The following is a 21,166-nucleotide window of genomic DNA, read 5'->3' as shown; positions in this document are numbered from 1 at the left end:
CTGCTATGAGGTTCCTAAAGATTCCTTAGCAACATACAATGTTCTCTCTCTCTCTCTCTCTCTCTCACACACACACACACACACACACACACTCATATTATCAAGACCAGCAAACCTATTGCACTATATTTTATGCCATTTCTATTGGCTTTCAACATGGAGCCCAGTTTACCATAAATATATATGCCTCTTTTCTGGAACTTTCTTTTTCATTACTTCCTTACTTTCATTAATTCATTACTATTTCATTAATGCTGTTAATAAATAAATAAAATAGTAAATAATGTTGATACAATCTTTCCTAAAAAGGCATTTGTAGTTGTAATGGGGCCACACTATTTCATCTGCATGTTTTTTAGTTTAGTTCATTCATCATTTCATCCATTCTGAGAGTTGTAATCCTAAAAGTAACTTTCTCAAGCTCAGGTCTTTTCCTCTTAGCCTCGGGGGGGGGGGGGGGTTAATGCAATGTTAATGCAATCCTAGGTTGCATTAATATAGCCAGAGTGCTCAGACCAGATCGTGAGAAATTTAGTATTTTGCCCAGTTCTTCGGCAAGGATGTTGCCAAAGTAGAGTATGTCCAGCGGAGGGTGACTAGGATAGTGAAAGAGACTAGAAACAGATGCATGGGATATTTAATGTGCCATTAGAAATTAGGTTTGTTTTTTGTTAAATTCTGGGGTGGGCAACCAAGGCCTTCAAGGTGTTTTTTTGGCCAACAGCTCTGATCAGACAATTCTGATAGATATCCCTGATTAGAAAAGTCTTAGAAAAGAATCTCTCATTGAAACCTAGGTATATTCTTTTCATTGTTGTATTTATGTTCTCCTTACCATGTTGTGCCTGATAAGCCAGTTACATATGAAATGCAATCTAAGAGATTCAGCTTCTGGAGACCTAATAGGCTACCGTACATTGCTGTCATGGATCTGACACCACCTGCAGTTGTCATCACAGCTACTATTGGAACCTAAACAAAAGACAAAATATATGATTCTGTGCAGCACTAGATTCTTCTTCAATAACTGCACAAACACAAATACCATTTCAAAATGTAATATATGCTGAAGTGAACAATTATCTTAATCTGTTTTCTCATGACTTAATTTAAGTGTATTAGGAAAAGAAATGTAGAAAGATTTGTATTCTTATGAAGATATTGTCATCACTTCCAAAGCTTCACAAAATATGTCTAATGGTATTTTTTAAAGATTGTAGCAACACCTAGGAGGTTGGTAGAAACCAAATTTTTAATTGGAAATACAATCTAACTACCTTGGAATAACCCATAGGATTTGCTTATAAAATGAGAGCACTAGAACACAGAAGCGGAAATACAGAGTAAGTACCACATGGCATAATTAAGGACATCTCTTGGTGGAAACGTTACTCTTGCAATCCCGGGCCTAAGGGTATATAATGCACTTGTGTGTGGCAATATACATCTATCACTGCCAGTTTCTCTCCATCTTTTACCTTGTTTTAGAGGCCATACCTCATCATCCTGCAGGTCTTCTTTTAAATGAAGAACATTTTTCAAAGCAGCAGCAACATATTTCTTGCGCTTGCAGATAAAATCCTGCTCTTCAGGACAGAGATCAAATCCCAAACGCACATCAAGGTCCTCCTGGCTGAATGACAAAGGCACTCACCATAAATCTGAGCAGCCAAACATTCATTGTCCAAGCATTAGTCTATGAAAATAACAACATATTAAGATTTACTGTCTGTATTTGTATGCTACCTTTTAATCTGAAGACTGCAGATAACAGCTAATAAAATAAGTGGCCCTTCATGTGTAAACAATGGATAGAGATAATGCCCACTAGAGCTTAAAAAGTAATTTTTGGACTACAACTCTTAGATCCCCAAGTGACTGAAAGCAAACACTATAGTCATATTCAACATCAGGAGCCCCAGGAAATAATTTTGAGAAAACCTTGGGGAGCAAACTCATTTGAGCTTCTCTCAATGAACTATTGGGGAAAGAACTTATTTGAACATCTTCTCCCCTAATTTATGGCCCAAATCACTGCTCCCAAAATGCACTGCATAATTTCCATTACAGCTGATTGGATGTTGCATCAAGAATATATAATGATAATTATATTAGTGTATGTCTTCTAGTTTACAAAATGTCTCTTAATCTTTCTGTCACACAGCCTTATAATAGTCTTTTAGGGCTTGTCTACACCAGTGGGAAATCCTGCATTCACCCTGTAGTGACTGCTAGCTGTCCACACAACACTCCTCAGGATGTGCAGACAATATGGGATTTTTCTCCAAGAATCCGGAGAAAGAAGAACATTGTTTTACCCTTTGTTTGCCTGGAAACTCTGGATCAGTGGTGTGGATGTGGCCGTGTGGCTGGAAATACTTCACTCTATAGGACACGTGAGAATTGTGGGGCTGTCTTTTTCTTTTCTTTTTTTTCTCAGTTATTTAGAGCTTGCCATGGTGAGTGTAGCGTTATTAGAATCACTGACTGGGAAACTATGCTGCAGCTACAGCTGAGTATGAGGTTTCTTGCCAGTATAGACACCTCCCTAAATAGGTCACTGTCATTCATACTTTATTAATGCGGAATGGAAGCTGAGAAATAATGGGTTGTCAATATTATTTATTTATTTATTTATTTATTTATTTATTTATTTATTATAATGAAGCACTACTTGTAGCGAATCTTGAATCCAGACTTTGTAGTCAAAAGCAAATAGGTAACAGTTTGATGGTATTCCATATTTGATTATTCTCCAAGGTAAAGCCAAGAGTTGGCAGTTAATCTAAAACATATTGAATGTGGAAGTAAAACTCTACATTCAAATGTGAGTTCACATTTTAAAAATCATTTTCCAAATTTAAATGACAAAATTAGAAACTGTACCAAATTTTGCATATGTGCAAAAAAAAAATAAATAAATCAGTATTTCAACTGAACCTGGGACAGCTCCCAGAAAGCCCTAGCTAAGATAGCCCATTCTCATGATTTTGTAATGCAAAACAAGTAGCTTTCCTAAGATCTTTCCAGCCCACAACACTTCAGTTGTGCATAGGTACTTGGCCAGCAAAAGAGAAGGGATTTAAACATATTTGAGAAATCTCTTCCTAGGTGCATGGAGAGAAATGAATTAAGCTACATATTTGTCACTCTTCAAGCTATTTCAGAAAGATACTTATAAATTCTCTAAAATAATTTAAAAACCATGAATTTAAATATTGTATTGCAAAGTACCCAGAATAAATAAGTAGGTTTACCAGTTTTCCGCTGTCACAAATATATTGTATGCTTTGTTCTTTAAAGAGAGAGAGAGAGAGAGAGAGAAATAATTAATTCTTACTTGTTTACAGCATTTGTATCATTTTCAAGGCATGTTGCTATCTTGACAGCAATAATAAACTATGAGATGAGTCTCCTTTATGTAATTATTTGCAGTTTTATTAGATTTGTAAGCAGAAATTATAGAAATCAAAGATATACCACAATCATGCAAGAGAAAATGTATGTGGTTACAATATATACTCGACTATAAGTCAACCTATAAGTCAAGGGTGGGGGTTTTTTTGGGGGAGGGGGGGAATTATGGATTTTGTCATGATCTGTGGATAAGTCAAAGGTAAAACTTGGATGCTCCTTCAGTGTATGTAAGTGTGCATGCAACAAGAGGGATTCTAACTGAGTCTTTTTGCTTCAGCGTTTTAGCCTTCACTCCCTAAACAGCAGCTGACAGCCAGCACAGCAGTAGAGGGACTCGGTTTGTTGGTTTAACAGCAATCAGTCACCCAAGACCCAAGACAGAAAGAAACTGCTCTCCGCACCACATGGGGAAATATGAAAGAGCTGCTATCACATTACCATACTGACCCATAAGTAAGTTGACCTGGGATTCTGGGGATGAGTATATACGGCAGTGGTTCCCAACCTTCCTAATGCCGCAACCCTTTAATACAGTTCCTTATATTGTGGTGACTCCCAACCATACAATTATTTTCCATCGCTACATGCAAATATGTGTTTTCCAATGGTCTTAGGCGACCCCTGTGAAAGGGTCGTTCAACCCCCAAAGGGGTCCCAACCCACAGGTTGGGAACCACTGATATACGGTAATTTCAGATTACTACACATTGGTCTGCAAGCAGCCAGCATGGCCACAAACAGGATAGATAGTTCAGGGTCCTATGCTAGGAGAAAGAAGGGATATAAATAAAATCTAAACATTATTTTTTTCTAATCTCTGTCCCCAAAATGTATCAAAACTACTACTGCCCAATAAGGACCTTGCACAATGACCAGCTCCTTCCCAGGCCCATGGAGGTCTCAGCATATGATGTCACAGTACTACATCTGGCTTTTGGGACAGAGTCAGAAGTTTTCCAATGCCCTTCACTCTCTGCTGGTCACTCAGTAACTAAAAGATGAATTGTGGAGGGGATGAAAGGGGGAGACACATTTTAGTTCCACATGCAAAATGTTTAGAGTACATGTCCACAATGCAGGATCTTGGCCTAGACACAAAGATATTTGTGTCTAGGCTAAGATCCTGCATGTGTGGACATGTAGTCTAAACATTTTGCAAGTGAAACTAAAATGATAACAAAAAGCTACATTTTTTTTGTATGGTGAAATCCCTTTCACTTAGAGTTAGAGTGCTTCCTAATTTCTAGGAACTACACACTGACTAGACATCACTTCCATATTTGGTAAAAAGCACATCCTTTGCAGCCTAAAATATTGCACTGGGGCACAAGTGACTCATAGGCAGCATTTTGATGACCCGATGTGCAGCAGTAAAAAGCTAAATCCCAGTGAACCCTTGGTGGAACATTCCTTCAACAGAGTTGATCTCAAGACAAAAAGATGAGACAGCAGCATATCCTAAAAGGTGAAACTACCCTTATAAGGTGAAAAAGGAAGAATTTTGACAGTAAAAAGAACACATTCTACATTGAAAACTAGAACTGTGCATGAGATCCCTGATTTGGATCAGAGCCCATTTTGGTCCAGCTCAATCCAATTAGGAGCCTAGATCTGAATGAAGATTCAGGGATCCAGTTCATTTATCCTCCCTCATTGACTTGGATTTTTGTTGTTAACTGCCCTTGAGTCAGCCTCAACTCAATTAATGAGAAACCTCCTAGCCCCCTGTCCTCTACTGCCCTGCTCAGATCCTGTAGGCTTATGGCCATGGTCTCCTTAAATGAGTGCGTCCATCTGATATGTAGTCTTCTTCTCCTTCTATGGCCTTCCAACTTTCCTAACATTATTGTTTTTTCCAGTGAGTTATCTCTATACATGACGTGGCTGGAATATGACAGCCTTAAGTTACTCATCTTGACTTCCAGGGGCACTTCGGGCCTGATCTGTTCTAAAACCCATTTGTTTGTCTTTTTGGCCACCCACAGTATTTTTAGCACTCTTCTGCAGCACCATATCTCAAATGAGTTGATTTTCTTTCTGTCAGCTTTCTTTGCTGTCCAGCTATCACATCCATACATGATGGAAAATATGATGGCTCATACTATCCTAACTTTGGTATTCAGCTTGATATCTTTGCACTTTACTTGACCTTGGAACTTGACTTGCATTAAGAAATCAAAAATGGCTATTTTTTTTTCATTATCTGTCTAAAGTTTGGAGACCCAGTAGACCCTAAAGAAATTTCAGACAGATAACCTCAGTGGGGTTTGGGCAAAGCACATGTAAAGTCTGTTGCTTTTTTTAAAGAAAAAAATTTAACAGTATTTAACAGTATTGAATGCTCAGTCATGAAAATTCATTCTGCTTTTGTCTGTCTAGAACTGTCTAGAGCCATGTAAATTTTAGGATATATGAGAAGGAAATAGTCATGAAACCACAGCATAATTGAGGAAAGGATACATTTACTGTATTCTACCCACAGTCCAACTGGTGAGAGTCAATGATTCAGCATAAAGTAGGGTGTGATGAAATGATTCTTTACCTACAATCCAGCTGGTGAGATCACCAGGAAAAATTCCACTGTTCTCTATTAAGGCATTTGGTGATTTGCCTCATAGTTCCCATCCCTTGCAGAGTTGCTTGCCTAAGCCATTTGGGGGTGGAGGAGAGACTGAAATGTGCTGCTGCCACCAAAAGATTAATTATTTGTTCCTGTACTGTGGGACCTAACTGTTGGCTTGGACTTTTTTGTCTCTGTCCTGGACAAACCACTTGGTGCCACTTTTTAATGTCTTAGAATATGTTACTAGTGCTCTGATGCCCTGGAAAGTTACCTCTGCTTACTTATTGCCTACAATGAAGGAAAATAACAATACTGGGATCTGTGCACACCTCATAATGGTCACAGAGAGTTCTTCTGCCTTTTCTGTGATGACTCAAGCTGCCATCTTTTCATCTAACATCTATTAAAAACAACTACTGTAGCTAACTGAAGTTGGATGAGAGAAAACATATATACAGAACTAAGAGAATCCAATATCCTAGTTTGCATCACCCCAACAGTCTCTACCTTCATACAGTACTTGCATGAATATACTATCATTTATAAAATCCTATCCTCATTTATCTAGGACTAAGCCTTTCTAAATGTGATCAGATTTATTTTTAGTAGGCATGTATAAGCTTGTTTTGCATTACTTCCTATGTTGCACACCATCTACTGTATCACCATAGTAACAGAGAAGCATATAGAAAATAAATGTTTGTAACCAGGACTCACATTTGTTATTTCTACTCTTTCTCCAATTGGAAGGTGAAGCAAAGGGAAACACAGAGAGTTGCTTCTCTCATCACCAGAGAAATTCTGAAAGAATAAACATAAACAGCCACAAAAGGGGGAGGTGCTTTAGAAACCAAAGGCAAACAGCTTATGTTAAAAGCCTCCTGAGTACTACTGCAGTGACGACACTGTTGTAACCAGTAATGGATGTGTTTTATCAAGTATGCATGTTATATATTTCCAAACACCACCCCCAGCTCTGCTTACCCTGTGTGTGTGTGTGTGTGTGTGTGTGTGTGTGTGTGTGTGTGTCTGTGTGTGTGTGTGTGTGTGAAGCTGGAGGACCTAAAAATAGTAGTGCACACACTGTTAACTTCAAGTCTGGACTTCTGCAATGCACTGTACATTGGGATACCTCTATACCAAGTTCAGAAACTTCAGTTAGTTCAAAACATGGCAGCCTGAGTGATTACTGGGTCATCTAGGAGCGATCACATTACAACAATATTAAAATCACTTCACTGGTAGCCAGTTACTTTTCAAGCAAGGTACAAAGTGATGGTCATTACCTTTAAAGCCCTACATGGTTTAAGTCCAGGTTACCTTCAGGATTGCCTCCTCCCATACAATCGGCCCCATACACTCAGGTCCTCTGGTGGACATTTACTCCAGTCAACCAGGACCAGGTTGGCAGCTGTCAGCCAAAGGACTTTTTCTTCAGCTGCCCCTAGACTGTGGAATGACCTGCTTGAAGACACTCGACAGCTATATATGCTGTCTGAATTTAAAAGAGCATTGAAAATTAGTCTCTGCCAGCTTATCCAGATAATTTTTAATTATGAATTTTAAATGACAAATTTTAGATGTTGGTTGTTTTAATATGTGCACATCTTATTTGTCCTTTTAAATTGATGTATGTTTTAACCTATGTGTTTTAGCTGGTGTTCTTGTTTGTCAATTATTGTTGTCCCCCATCTCAATCCATGGCGAGAAGCGAGTAAGAAATATATTTAGTAGTAGTAGTAGTAGTAGTAGTAGTATGCACATGCACCTCCACCAGCCAGATTGACTGAGGGTAAGATGGAAGACTGGTGAAGGCATGCGCACACATGCACACACCGTTAGGGCAAGTGGTACTGGCATGGTAATAGGGGTGGGGTATTCCCCCACCTCTGTTGTGCGAGAATGAGGAATGGATTGGAGTTTAGCTGAAGCAAAGGAAAACAGTGGCAACAGAAAAAAGAGCAGTTGTATAGTACGTTACAAAATTTATACAACTCCAACTCACAAAGTGATCATGCAAGACTGAAAAGGAGGGGATGAAGGCTTGCTGGCAAGCAACCAGTTTTGCCATTCTCCTTCCCCAAAGCTACACAGAAAAAAAGTGCAGAACTGTTGAACATGTGTCAGTGGGCCTTAAGAACCCCCCCCCCCGCATCCTGTATCTTGCAGCTGACCATCAGAAGAGGCCAGTTTCAGAGCCCTTTCGCCACTTTCTCTTTCCCTTCAGAAGGTGGGGGGAAGGGAAAGCATCTGAACAGCTTATTTTTCTCACTTTCCCTCCTTTTATCTTAGACCATACACAATATTACCAGGTAAAAACTCATAACATTTCTTCAAGCTATACCATAGCCCCATGGGAGTCCATGGACCATAGGTTAAAAACTGCTGGGCTACAGGATTCAACTCTGAAAGCCTGACTTGCTATATGGCAGATTTCCATGTAGTGTCCTATGTATTTCAATGATGTTTCCACTGCAGCTTATCCATCTTCAGATTCTGATTTCTATTGAACTTCCTAGCCTCCCCTTTCACCTTTTTTGTGAAAAATTCAGATCTTAGAAACTTGCCTCTTGAGGACAGGAATAAAACAGCAGAACAAGAAAACCACATGCAGCTTACTTATTCTGTTCTAATTATTCCAACAGCACAGCATTCAGATGTCAACTATGGAAGTTGTTCAAATGCACCTTGCTATTGGTGACAGTTACTCACACAGAAGGAACGTTTCTTTGATGATACCACATCCAATTGGGGACAACAGTACTTGGCATAATTGAACATTATAGCACCTGGGGGGACACATCTGCCATGAGAATCCAATACGATATCCTGTGTATTTTCATAGGATCCCTTTACTGTAAATGTGAGACGTTTTCCTGTAGGCACAGTAGAAAACACAAACAGAACTTAAGTACTTCAGAAGTTCATCTTTATTTACAATATTTCTATCCTCTTTGTCCCCTTCAAGAAGATCAAAGTGTTATTCATTATATCAGTTTTACCCAACATGGTATCTACCAGAGATATTTAATCATCCCCAGCAAGCATGGGAATTCACTTCCTGCCTGTGGATGATGTAAATTGCCATCCAATACATCTAGAGGTGCCATGTTGCAGAAGTTATTAAGTTGTTATTAAGTCTTCTGCTCACCACAGAGGCAGGTTGATTTAAGAAAAAAAATAACTTGTCTGAAGTCACTCCTTGAGCTTTAGGGCTGAGTGGGGAATCTGTCAGATATCAGCAATCTGAATACATTCTCACAGCTTGGAAAGCTTGCCTTTTGGACTACACCCCCCAGAAGCCAAAGCCAGCAGGGCATATGGCTATGGGGTGGAACAGATGAGCCAAATAAAGCAGCTTCCAGTCACTTTGAAAGTGGGTTGTATATACAGCACATGCCTCCAAAGCAGGGGGAAACCAGACTGAAGCCACACTCTGAAGTTAAAAGCCAGAGCAAAACAAAGCTGGGATAGTTCAACTTAGTGCAGAAGATGCACATCTTCACACCTGCATATAAACAGTCCAGCACCAGTGCAAAGCTGAACCAATGCAAAAAAGTGCAGTTAGCCCAATGGATCAAATTACACCATACACAAACTAGATAGTCCAACATGGGGGCATGAGGTAAAAGGGGCATGTATGGGGGACCCATAGTTGTGCTTTGCAAATGAATCATTTGGCATTTCAATACTCCATTGGCTTTTACCAACAGACCATTGCATGTGTGCATGTGTAGATGACCAAAGGTGCAGCCATCCCATGGGTTGGCATGTGGGCATGGGACGTGGGAAGTACTTGAACATGCATGGTGGGGAGACAACAACAAAAATAACCCAGCAGCACAGCTTGATTCCACACCATACAGACTGCCTATGGGTGTTCAGCCCACTTTGGGAGCAAGCCATGTGGACAGTGGGGTTTTGACATGCCTCCAAAAAGTGCAAGATCAAGCTGCTTTTTCCTGCCCGTTGGCTCCGGCCCTAAGCTAGCTTGGGTACTGTAGATGCTGGAATCCAAAATTCCAAGCTCTATCAATTCTACACATAGTATTTCTTTTGTAAGAAGGGTGGAAGATTACACCATGGATAGAAACAAATCAGACTGTGTATCCTTCATTAGAACCCAGTTATCAAAGGAAAGATTTAGGCAAGGTAGCCAAAAAAAAAAAAACCCATAGTGTGCTAAGAGAGGTGGTTTTCTTCAGGGTGGCTATATCAGGATGTCTCATATCTGGGAAAAGTGGGAAAATGTTACTCATTTTTATGGGGGGGGGGGGGAATATAAACATACACTGGGCCCTTGGTGTCTACTGGGTGTTTCTTCCAGGACCAACTGTGGATACCAAAATCTGTGGATGTTCAAATCCCATTGTATACAATGCAGTAATAAAATGATGACCCTTATATAAAATGGCAAAATTAAGGAATTTTTTTTTTTTTTTTTTTTTTTTTTTTTTTTTTTTTTTTTTTTTGCAGTGGGTGAATAATTTCAAACTGTAGTTGGTTGAATTCATAATGCAGAATCCGTGGCTATGGAAGTTTTATAGTATCAGTCTTAACTGTACTGGCTGCCAATTCACTCACAGTCTGAATTCAAGGTGCTGGTGATAAAATTCAAAGTGGCAATTGCACTGGGATCTTGATACTTGAAGGAGTAACTCTCACTATATATGCCTGCATGAGCACTGAGATCTACCAGAGAGGCCCTCCTCTGTCTCACTGGTGGGACAAGGATTTTTTAAACTCTTTTAACTTTTTTTAACTTTTAAAACTTGTTTTAGCATGTTTGAGCTATTTAATAAATTTTGTTTAAGTGATTTATTGATTTTAATCTGGAATTGTTTAAATTCTTTATATTGCTTTTTCTGTTTTCCATTATGAAAGCTCACAATAAAAGATGGGACAAAAATATTTTAATAAATAAAATATATAAAGGTATTCCCCATTCCTCTGAAATCAGGATGCTTTGTGTGATAATCTTACTTCTGCTTTTCCCCCTCTTTTTTCTTCCATTCACCTCTACTTTTAGGCAGGAAACATCCCGAGACTGCAAGAGAAAAAGACAACAACTGCATACCTCCAACTATTCACTGATGAAAACAGGCATTCTTGTTAAATCTGCTTTCTCCCCAAAACCCAGTGGTCCTCTAGTTGTCAAAAGCTCTTCTCAGACTCTAGTAGACGATATCTATTTACCATACAATAGTCTTTCCTAAATTAAAAGCAGCCTGAGTATTTCTTTGTTTTTCTTTTTAAAGAAGAAATGTTAGAAAAACAGCTTTCTCACATTTCAAATTGACTTTATTACCTGGACTATGTGAAATTACAGCTGCTTTCTGCTGAATGGTATCTCAGTGTTCATTTCCATGTGCTTACACTATGTACAGTAGGTAGCAAAACATTCATTTACAAAGACACATACTTTACTTACTTATGCATCTATTACACAACCATTCAGAGATCTGGAGTTGCAACAAACTGTTATTTCATTGGGAAAAAAACTTTTGATCCAGTTAATGCCGCTAGCTGAATTAATGCTGTTTGACACAGCTTTAACTGCCTTGGCTTCATGATATGGAATCCTGGGATTTGTACTTTGTTGTGGCACAAAAATCCCAGAATTCCATAGCATTGAGCCATAGCTGTTCAGGTGGTGTCAAACTGCTTAATTTTGCAGTGTAGATGTGCCTTTGATAGCTGAAAAAGAGCAGTGATTTTCATTCGTCCTTCCACTCCTTTCTGCAAACAGTTCCTCTACATTTTTCTGGAGGGCCCATAACCCTTTATAGCAATGGGCTATGTGCAACTGCAGTCACCCTTGTTCCAACATATTCAGATTTACTGTGGGCTTCAATTTATTCTGATTTACTTTGAGCTCCTCTAGACTGTCCATTTATTCAAGTAAATGTCAAGCTTTTGCACCTTGCAACATTTTTCCCATTCTTGCATTAGTGCTCTAATTATACAGTGGGCCCCTGATATCCACTGCAGCTTGGTTCCAGGACCTGCCATGGATACCAAAATCCATGGGTGCTCAAGTCTCATTGTATACAATGTGGTAATAAAATGGTGTCCCTGATATAAAATGGCAAAATCAAGGCTTGCTTTTTGGAATGGAAGGGGGGGGGGGGTTTAAGCCATGGATTGTTGAATCCATGGATGCAGAATCCATGGATATAGAGACCAACTGTACCAGATTTTGGGTCCTAGTTTGTTGCTGGTTGTATCACAGCTTAGTGCTATGCCTGATCTGCACATTTCTTTTTAACTTTCTCTTCTGAGGCATGGTTGGGCTGTGGCATGGTCATGGTTTCTTTCCATCCCCCTACCATTCCCTCCAGGAACTCCTCAAGTCTAAATTTTAGTGAAAATGTGGTGTATAAAGAAAGTGGTTAATTTATTGATGGACTCAATATCTCCCTCCCATTCTCCCCCTCCCCCACTATTCATGTTCCCTGTCTCAAATATTTAATTTTTAAAATGTTGTTATAGTGTAAAGTAGCCCTAAAAATACAAGGTTGGGGACTTGAGACCTTGAATACAGAAACGTGACATTTACCCCAGCTTGCACTAGAAATTCCCAGAACAGGGGGTGGGGTAGAACATACACCCTGCAGTATAACACTGGACATTCACATGAAAAATACTGTGACATGAATCATAGAGCTGGAAAAGACCACAAGGGTCATCCAGTCCAACCCCCTGCCATGGAGAACCCAACTCCACTAACTACAGCTGTACCTCTATCCAAATTCAAAGGCTTTTGACCAGGCTGGAGGAGCTCTATTCGAAGGAGCAGCTACGTATAGATGCCTCCAAAATGCCATCATTGCTAGGATTTATTTACATACCTGCTTGATTATTTACTACCACATTTTCCAGAACAAAAATCCTTCCAATACTGAAAATAAGAATCACAGAATCACACATACCACCACTACTCCATTTGAGGTAACCGTTTCAGGAATATCTGGCCTAGAGGGGCAAGGAGAGAAAATATGCATCTTATACCTAGTATTTATCTTAATCTTTTATATTTTTTCTGAATCTTTTGAACTATTCAAGGCTCCAAGCATTTTACATTTTCTTAGAACAAGTTGCATAAAAATTTAGGTATCATTTTTTTAAAAAATTACACTCAGGTTAAGAAGCTACTATTTTAAAGTAATTGGTTACAATTTTAATGGCAAGGCCCAGACAAGACATTTGTTACCCTTATAGCTGCACCTTTTTTTCCCCTAAAGAGAACTCTGCTTTCCTCAAAGGTAACTAGAATAGTTGCCTTCTTATTGCTTTAAAAAAACCTACTCAGAAGAAACAACATGATGCAAGCAGTTGATCTTCGTTCTCTACACTTTTGCCCACATTACCACAAAATCAGCTTATTTGCCACATTACCACAAAATACTCCTTTGTTTCTGGGCAAAAGGAACTAATTGCAACTAAATCAGTACTTGTACTGAGCTACTTCTGGGCTCTGTACCTGATGTTCTTTTATTGTATTTAAATTCATTTAGTATTAAGTAGCACAGAAAATAGAAATTGTTGCATCTTTGGGATTATTTTTATTCAGTTGTTTTATACCTAACCTTTACATTAAAAATGCTTTATTTGTGGGGTTGCCAGGCTAGATATGTGATAGTGTTGCAGTAAACTTTATCCTGAACAAATTGTGGACCAGGAGGAAGCAGCATAAACTCTTCCAAGCCAAAGGTTTCCTGTCCTCTCTCACACCAGGCAAATCCCACCTTTCAGACTCTGCTGTGCTCTCCCAACATGGATATTTCCTTGTTGGTGGTGGTGAGCAAGGGAACATGGAAAAGGACCCAGGTTGACAAGAACAGATCTGGATGTTCTTCTAAGCCCTCACTCCGTGCCTCCACTGGTGAGAAAAACTGTGTTGGGAGAGGATGACAGCAGTTAAAATTTGGGTTTTGGAAGGTGAGGGAGGACTGGTATCTTTGTCCAGCTTCATGGAGCTTTATATCTCATCCTACATCATAATCTGTTCAGAACCCCATCCAATATCCATCTTGGCAATGCTATCTATTTGTTGTGCTCTCTTAATACATTTTCAGTGATAAAGAATCACATTCTCTAGGGATTGTAAAAGTGAATAGATTTATGTAATGGAAATGTACTATAGTGTGTACATGAAATCTGGGATTTATTTATTTATTTATTTCTAGGATGTGAACATTTCAGTTTGATGAATTTCTTATCCTTTTCAACAAAAGACAGAATCATTTCTGAGGAACAACCTAATACCTGAAAACGCATTTGGCACATAAAGCATAGTGAAGTATACCTGACTTTGTACTGCATTAACACTGATGAATCCCTAAAACGTCTGGTTTAAATATCCTAGGGCATGTCTACATGGGCTGAATGAAGTGGTTCCCACCCACATACTTATGGAATCTGTCTTCACAATGCAGACCCAAATCCTGATTAGAGTGTGGACTGTCGTCACAACGTGAAGGCCAGTTTCACACTAAATCCACCCTTTCCCTCCCTTAAACCAATTTAAAATAAATTGTCTTTTGCTCAGGATTTTGCAGAGAAATCTTGTGCAGTCTGTACTACACTAGACAGTACATGTCCCAATGTGTTACCCAGTGCCACTCCTGCTGGCACAAGTCACTCCCACCGAATTCACAACAAAGTGCCAAGCCATGTAGCTGATGCTAGGCACCTTGTTTCTGATCTCAGAGGGAAAGTTTGGCACCAGCTGCTGTGGTTCCGGGTGACACAGTGGGACCCATGTGTAGATAGCTGCCCAGTGTTGCTATGAAGTGCGGAATTAATGGGGGAAATCTGGGGCATCTTTGGAACCAGACCAGAGTATTCCTTAGACACTTCATCAAGATTTACTTACATCTGTTCCAAAGTGAACTCCACTTCTAGCAGCTCATCTTTCTGAAATGGATAAAAATGGGAGAAATGAAACGGGCGAGATAAAAAGCTTTTTTAAATGGGATTCTGAATAACTATTGTGCCATTTTCCTAGGAGCTGCTTTAGAAAGACCAATTTCCTACACAATACCCTGGCCATGATTGAAAATTTATATATAAATTTCCACTCAAGGCAGAAAACAACATAATAAAATATATTTCACTTGTGCATTATTAAATTATTGACATCAACTATAAAGAATTTAAAATGTTAACCACAAATTAAACACATAACACAGCTCTTATAGACTTATGGTTTTCATAGAATCATAGAATTGGAAGTGACCACAAAGGCCATCCAGTCCAACCCCCTGCCATGCCTTTCATATAAGGGCTTAAATTTGTAATGAAAGCATTTTGTCATCAAAAGTCAATAGATGTTTTCACATTTCATCAGCTCCATCTAACTACAAATCCACACTTTTCCATTTCCAACCCCATTTTTTTCATCTCTAGAATATTCCATTAAGTCCATTTTGAACTGTCTGTTTGATGTTGTTGGGAGGTGTGTGTGAAGGGATTTTTCTGGTGCTATTTCTAGTGGCTGAGCGTACTGCTATGCTTTAGTGCTAGCATCATGTAAAGAAAATTCAGGGGCAGGTCTGTGCCGCCCCTGAATTGGACCATAGTAACCTGTCAACCTGTGGCCCCAATCCACCGTTTTTCCGGGCCAAAGAGAAGCAGCAAAATGGGAGTTAAAGGGGTGTCCGTGCAGCTTCATGTCCCTGGACACCCCAACAGCCATGAGGAGAAAGGGGCGGCCCCTTTCTCCTTAGGATCGTACCTGCGGTTGTGCGGTTTCCACGGGAATTATACACACTAGAACGTCATAAAGGCGTGGATGTGCGGACGCTGTGTGGTGGCAGTGGCATCATGGTGCGCCCATGTGGACGGGATGCCACCATGATGCTGGCGCCTATGTGGACTAGGGTTCCAGAGTGTGCAGTTGCTGTGCATTACGGAACCCTAGTATCAGTGGCAGCACGCCGCTTCCTGGCCGTGTGTGCCGGGTCTCTCAATAGCAAGCTTCCTAGCACACTGTGGGAAATGAGAGTCATACATTCATATGGTTTCATACATTCACATGGTGTGGGGTAGGGATGTCACATGAAATGGAGTTGGAGCACTGATAAAATTGAGCAAGTTCATGTTTCTGCCATGAGATTCAGAGCAAGATGTCCAGCTCACTGTGTGCAGGCCTCTCACTTTGATCATGGTCTCATGGCCAGTGATATTCCAAGGGGCAGGGAGTTGATGGCAGCAGTTCTGGTAATTCCTTGAACAGAAAAGAGCCACCTTGCTTCCCCTTTTCTCCTTCTGTATTTGCCTCATTCAGGAACAAAAGGAGGTATTGGCTGCACCATGATACTCTGCTACTTAACTTTGTTTTGGAGCACAGGAGCTGAAAGATCAATCCCATAGTCACCAGCAGAAAATGCCAGTGGCTTGGATGATGCAACTTCAGTTACCCACCTGATCAGCCAAATGCTACCAGACACAGTCCACCTAAGATTTCAGCAAAACCAGTAGTTCAGATGCTAGTACTTCAGCTACCATTTTGTTATAAGATGGTAGATAAACATTGTAAATGAATCAGAAAATCTTAAATAAACATTCAGAGACATAGGAGATTATCACAAGACCATTTTTACCCTGGCAGTGCATGGGATGGGATCGGGGCAGAACGGGGAAAATTGTGTGTTATCCCACAGAAAATTGCTGCTGTGCTTCCACCCCACCATCACCCATCACCTAGGCATGCTCTGCCAGCCAATTTTGGTGGTATACAAGGCTTCCATACCACCAAAATTGGCTGGCAGAGCACCCTCGGGGGATGGGGGATGATCATGAGACAGCACAATAGCAATTTTCTGTGTGATAACACCCATTTTTCTCCATTGCACTGCAATCCCATCCCATGCATGGCCAGAGCAAAAATAATTGTGTGATAATCTCCATAGTCATTAATCTGTATATATGCAAAGGGAACTTGTAGCACCTTTGAAACTAACTATGCAAAAGAAGTTGTAGCATAAGCTTTCATACACATAGGTCTTATCTGTACTGGCCAGGATACTCCAAGTGCAGCTCAGAGTATCTTAGCTCTGACCTAGCGACCACAACCTAATTACCTAGCCTTCCATTCACATACTATGGCATATGACTCCACAGGTATCCTGCCAAGCTGTCTGGTGCATCTGTCCCAGGTAACTCACTTCTGAGGTCGGAATGGGGTGCCCAGGGATGAGCACATAGCCAGCCACCTCGTTCTGACCTCAAAACAAGTAATCCAAGGATACATCAAGTAGCTACATAGGATGCCCATGCAGACAGCTGCTATGGTGCAGGAACAGAGGGCTCTGTGTCTTCCTGGAAAATCCAGAGTAACAGGCAAGCTATATTAATGCATTTTGATGTGTTATTTTAATGTATTTTGCCCAAGTTCTGGTGTGGAACATGCCAGACATTTTCTGGACTGCTCACACCAGAACCAGGGTTTGGACCATGAATTCAAGCAGGACAATGCAAGACTTGAGGAGGGCAGACCTTTTGTCCCACATAGGCAAGGCCTAGGTGCATGTCCTCAGATGCATCTACAAAAGCTTATGATACAACTTTTTTCATAGTTAGTCTCAAAGTGCTACAGGATCCCTTTCCATTAGGTAAGCATGTAATCTCTGCTAATGTACATTCTTGAAGAAAACAAGGGGTAATTTTAGCAATGTTCTTCTGTGAAAATTTTGTACAAAACGTTCATTTAGTATTTTGAACAGAAAGACTGTGCTGAAATGCTGTTTTACAGTAGGCCCTTGGTATCCGCTGGGGTTTGGTTCCAGTACTGCCCATGGATACCAAACTCTGTGGATGCTCAAGTGCCATTAAATATAATAGCACAGTTAAATGGTGTCCCTTATATAAAAAGGCAAAATCAAAATTTGTCCATGAGAATTTGTATATTTTTAAAGTATTTCCAAGCCATGAATACTTGAATCCGTAAATTAAAAATCCATGGATAAGGAGGGCTGACTGTATGTATAAAACAACCATGTGCAAATTTTATAAGTACTGAACTGTGAAGATTCTTGAGAGACCAGGATTCTCTTCATCGGGATTTCCCAAGACCCAAGAAACTTGTTTTTCTACCATTTTCTGATTATTATTGAATATTCTTTCTATGATCTTAGAAGCCCACCCAGGGAGCCCTGGTGATGCAGTGGTTAAATGCTGCCAGTATTGCAGCCATAACTTCTGGGTTGACTCAGCCTTCCATCCTTTCATAGGTTGATAAATGATTACCCATCTTGTTAGGGGCAATTGGCTTAGACGTTGTAAACCACTTAGTTAACTTTGAAGCAGCATAGAAATGTAAAGTGCTATTGCTATCACACCAAAAGAGTCAGTTTTAAAACACAAAACTCAAACCAAAACCTTTACAGATTAAGCTGACACTATCTCTAAGAGCAAAACTGCAAGGAATCCAGAACAGTGATGTTCACGAGACTGAACTTTGAACCACATGATTGAAGAGTCATCTAATCAGTTCTGAGTTTTAATGCGTTTACCACAGTTTACTGGGGTAAAACATGGAATCTTTGTATAACTCATATATAAATGCATTTTAGGTCCAATTTAGACCCTATATTTGAAAACTAATTTAACTTTACATTTTCTACCATGGTGGCTGCCAAAGAGTAAAAAACAAAATCAAAGCATATGCTGTTACAATGATAGATGCAAAATAAGTCTATTAACAAAGCAATTTGCTGTAGGCATATGTATATAATAAAAACATCTGGGTCTGGAAAATTACTCTGTATGGCAGAAATAGAAGGAGAATATTGAATGGAAGAGGAACTCTGTACTGAACCCATTAGACAGAAATTACAGGAAGTCTCCAGGACATTTATGTTAATCTATCCTCTCTACCCAAACTATACATGTAATGTTTTTCTCACCTGTTCATTCAGTTCAAAATGCTTACAAACTGTTTCTCCAGGCTGGAGTTGAGCTATATCAAAAAGAACTGTGCAAAGCAGCTCATCTCTAAGTGGACCATCTTCATCACAGACCCTCAGTTCAAGTACATTCTAGAGATAAAAATAAATGTATAATATGGAAAGGATAGCAATTGTCTTAAAGAAAGGTAACATTAGTGTATGCAAAGGTTGTGGCGGGAATTCTTTTTGGACTACAGTCCCCATATTACATGAGTGATGGGGGATGTTGGAAGTTGTAGATCTTAAAACACAATATTTCCAAGCTCTGAGCACACCCAGAGGAGAATTCAGACAAGCATTAAATTTGGGGGGGTTCTGTTTAAAAACCAGTATTGATTTCTGAGGGGACTATTTGAATAGCAGCCTGACTTGCGCTTTCCCATATGTTCATTCCATCTAATCAATGATTTTGAAAGGGTTTTTTTAATCAAATATTAATTTAACATACAGGCCTTTATTAAATACCCATTTATTAAAACATACATTTTGGTATGCATATGGGTACTTATCTGAGCTGAGGATTTCACAAAATTTGAAGAAATACATAACAAAAAGGAACACTGTGTTCCAAATCCTGTACTAGTCTTCAAATAACAAAAAGGTCTGTTCACTTAAAAATTGGACTACTGAGCATCCTCAGTTTTTCAGCACTGTTGTAATCCTGCCATATCATAACTTTCTCCAGCTCTTCTTCCCTTTTGTTTATCATGAGGAATGCAAAATGGGTCATGACATAGTAAGCATCTGATTCATAAGGAAAGGAACATGGGAAATATATGGTTCTATTTTAGCCATTGGAAGAATATGTGATGGTAGAATGGCCCAAAGGCAAAAGATGTTAAGATTACAACATGTAACCAAACTAAAAGCTTACATTGTACTATATCACTGTTCCACACAAGATAAAACAACAGCTAAATTTTCATTAAAAAAGTTTATCTTTTACACTTTAGTTAATTAGAGACCACAATGCAATGACATCAGAGGTGATAAAAACTGATGCAAGATATATTTAAACTTTGGAGCTGTTCCAGGAGGTTATTGTAGTCAAAATTTATTAGCATACTCCAAGTAAAACTAAGGCTATTTATGGGGCTTATTTAAATCTAACCCACCCACCCCCCCTATTGAGGGGGATCAGTGTGTTTTCCATACAGCATTACTCTGGGGCCATACTCCAGAGACATACATCTAGGTTACATCTGGAAATTATGCATATTCCATTAGACCAAGGAAGAGTAACCTATGGAATGCTGGGATACAGCTAAAAAGCCACAATTCTGATCTCTGATATAGATAACAAAACCACATGAATGGGTCTGGCAACATGGATCTTTCCTGCCCATTTAGTGCCTTAATCACAGCAACACTGGGCCCACATATAAGACAAACATGTGCCCTGTAAACACATACCCCATCCCACTTCTCCATTTACTTGATCACCAGAGGTAGGGTTTCTGAAATATTTTAAATGGTGTATATCAATTGGGATCTATATGCATAGTGGTCTGGAGAAATACTTTATGTATGTACAAATTAAAATTAAGAGGGGAAAATGTAGACATGATAAAGATGTAATTGTCCCTCACCTTAACTATCATCTGGATCCTAAAGAAGAAAGTTTCATTCCAAACTGGATTTGAAGAATCTGATACTGTTTTTGTCCGGACATCACCAAAATAAGCCGTTGGTAACCTCAAGTTTATGTAGCAATCACTTTTGCTAACTGCATGTTTTAAAAACAGATATTATTAAAAAAAACAGATATAGACTTATTTTACAAAAGTTATCTGTACTGTTCTTAGAAAGGTATAAGGCAAAATGCACAAAATCAATGAAGAGAATAATGGTATTCTACTAATGTATCTCCCAGCCAGAAGGGGTGGGTTCATTTTGAAAATCTAATGCTCATGACAGGGTAATTGAGAAAAATATTTCAAGCAAGTTAGTTTTATTTTCACTTTTTGACTCAATTCTTTTGAATAATACCCTGCTCTTTCTTTTGCAAAAGGTTAGGTAATCACAAGGATATGTTTTCTGGAATAATTGCACAAGTACAGATAACATGGGGATAAATATTTCATTTATCTATTTTACTTTTGGCAAGAAAGGGCAGACCAAGGCCTAATAGACACACATAATCATGTTTATCAAATTACATTCTGGATAGTTACATTGTTTTTATCAGTGGTTCTCAGACTTTGGACCTGTGGGATGTTTTGGAACTTCAGCT

General features: G+C 39.3%; 1 protein-coding gene across 1 annotated transcript in view; it reads right to left on the bottom strand.

The window, feature by feature from the left end:
- The window catches only part of LOC149314772 (cytosolic phospholipase A2 epsilon-like), a 35,664-nt gene extending 15,115 nt beyond the window's left edge, over nucleotides 1-20,549 (bottom strand). The window contains exons 1-10 of the mRNA XM_089523143.1: nucleotides 20,523-20,549; nucleotides 18,892-19,023; nucleotides 14,859-14,899; nucleotides 12,913-12,955; nucleotides 10,964-11,027; nucleotides 8,693-8,856; nucleotides 6,698-6,781; nucleotides 3,258-3,295; nucleotides 1,498-1,633; nucleotides 836-972 (exon numbers count right to left, since the gene is read on the bottom strand). Coding sequence (XP_089379269.1) covers nucleotides 836-972; nucleotides 1,498-1,633; nucleotides 3,258-3,295; nucleotides 6,698-6,781; nucleotides 8,693-8,856; nucleotides 10,964-11,027; nucleotides 12,913-12,955; nucleotides 14,859-14,899; nucleotides 18,892-19,023; nucleotides 20,523-20,534 — 851 coding nt within the window. The 5' untranslated portion in view covers nucleotides 20,535-20,549. The remainder of the gene's footprint in view (nucleotides 1-835; nucleotides 973-1,497; nucleotides 1,634-3,257; nucleotides 3,296-6,697; nucleotides 6,782-8,692; nucleotides 8,857-10,963; nucleotides 11,028-12,912; nucleotides 12,956-14,858; nucleotides 14,900-18,891; nucleotides 19,024-20,522) is intronic.
- Between the last annotated feature and the right edge of the window lie 617 nt (nucleotides 20,550-21,166).

This window comes from Sceloporus occidentalis, unplaced genomic scaffold, assembly GCF_023333645.1.
Source record: "Sceloporus occidentalis isolate IW3139 unplaced genomic scaffold, rSceOcc1.0.p SCAF_4, whole genome shotgun sequence".
NCBI lineage: Eukaryota > Metazoa > Chordata > Lepidosauria > Squamata > Phrynosomatidae > Sceloporus > Sceloporus occidentalis.
Note: the sequence above shows the minus strand (reverse complement) of the source record. Positions and strands in the feature narration are given on the sequence as shown.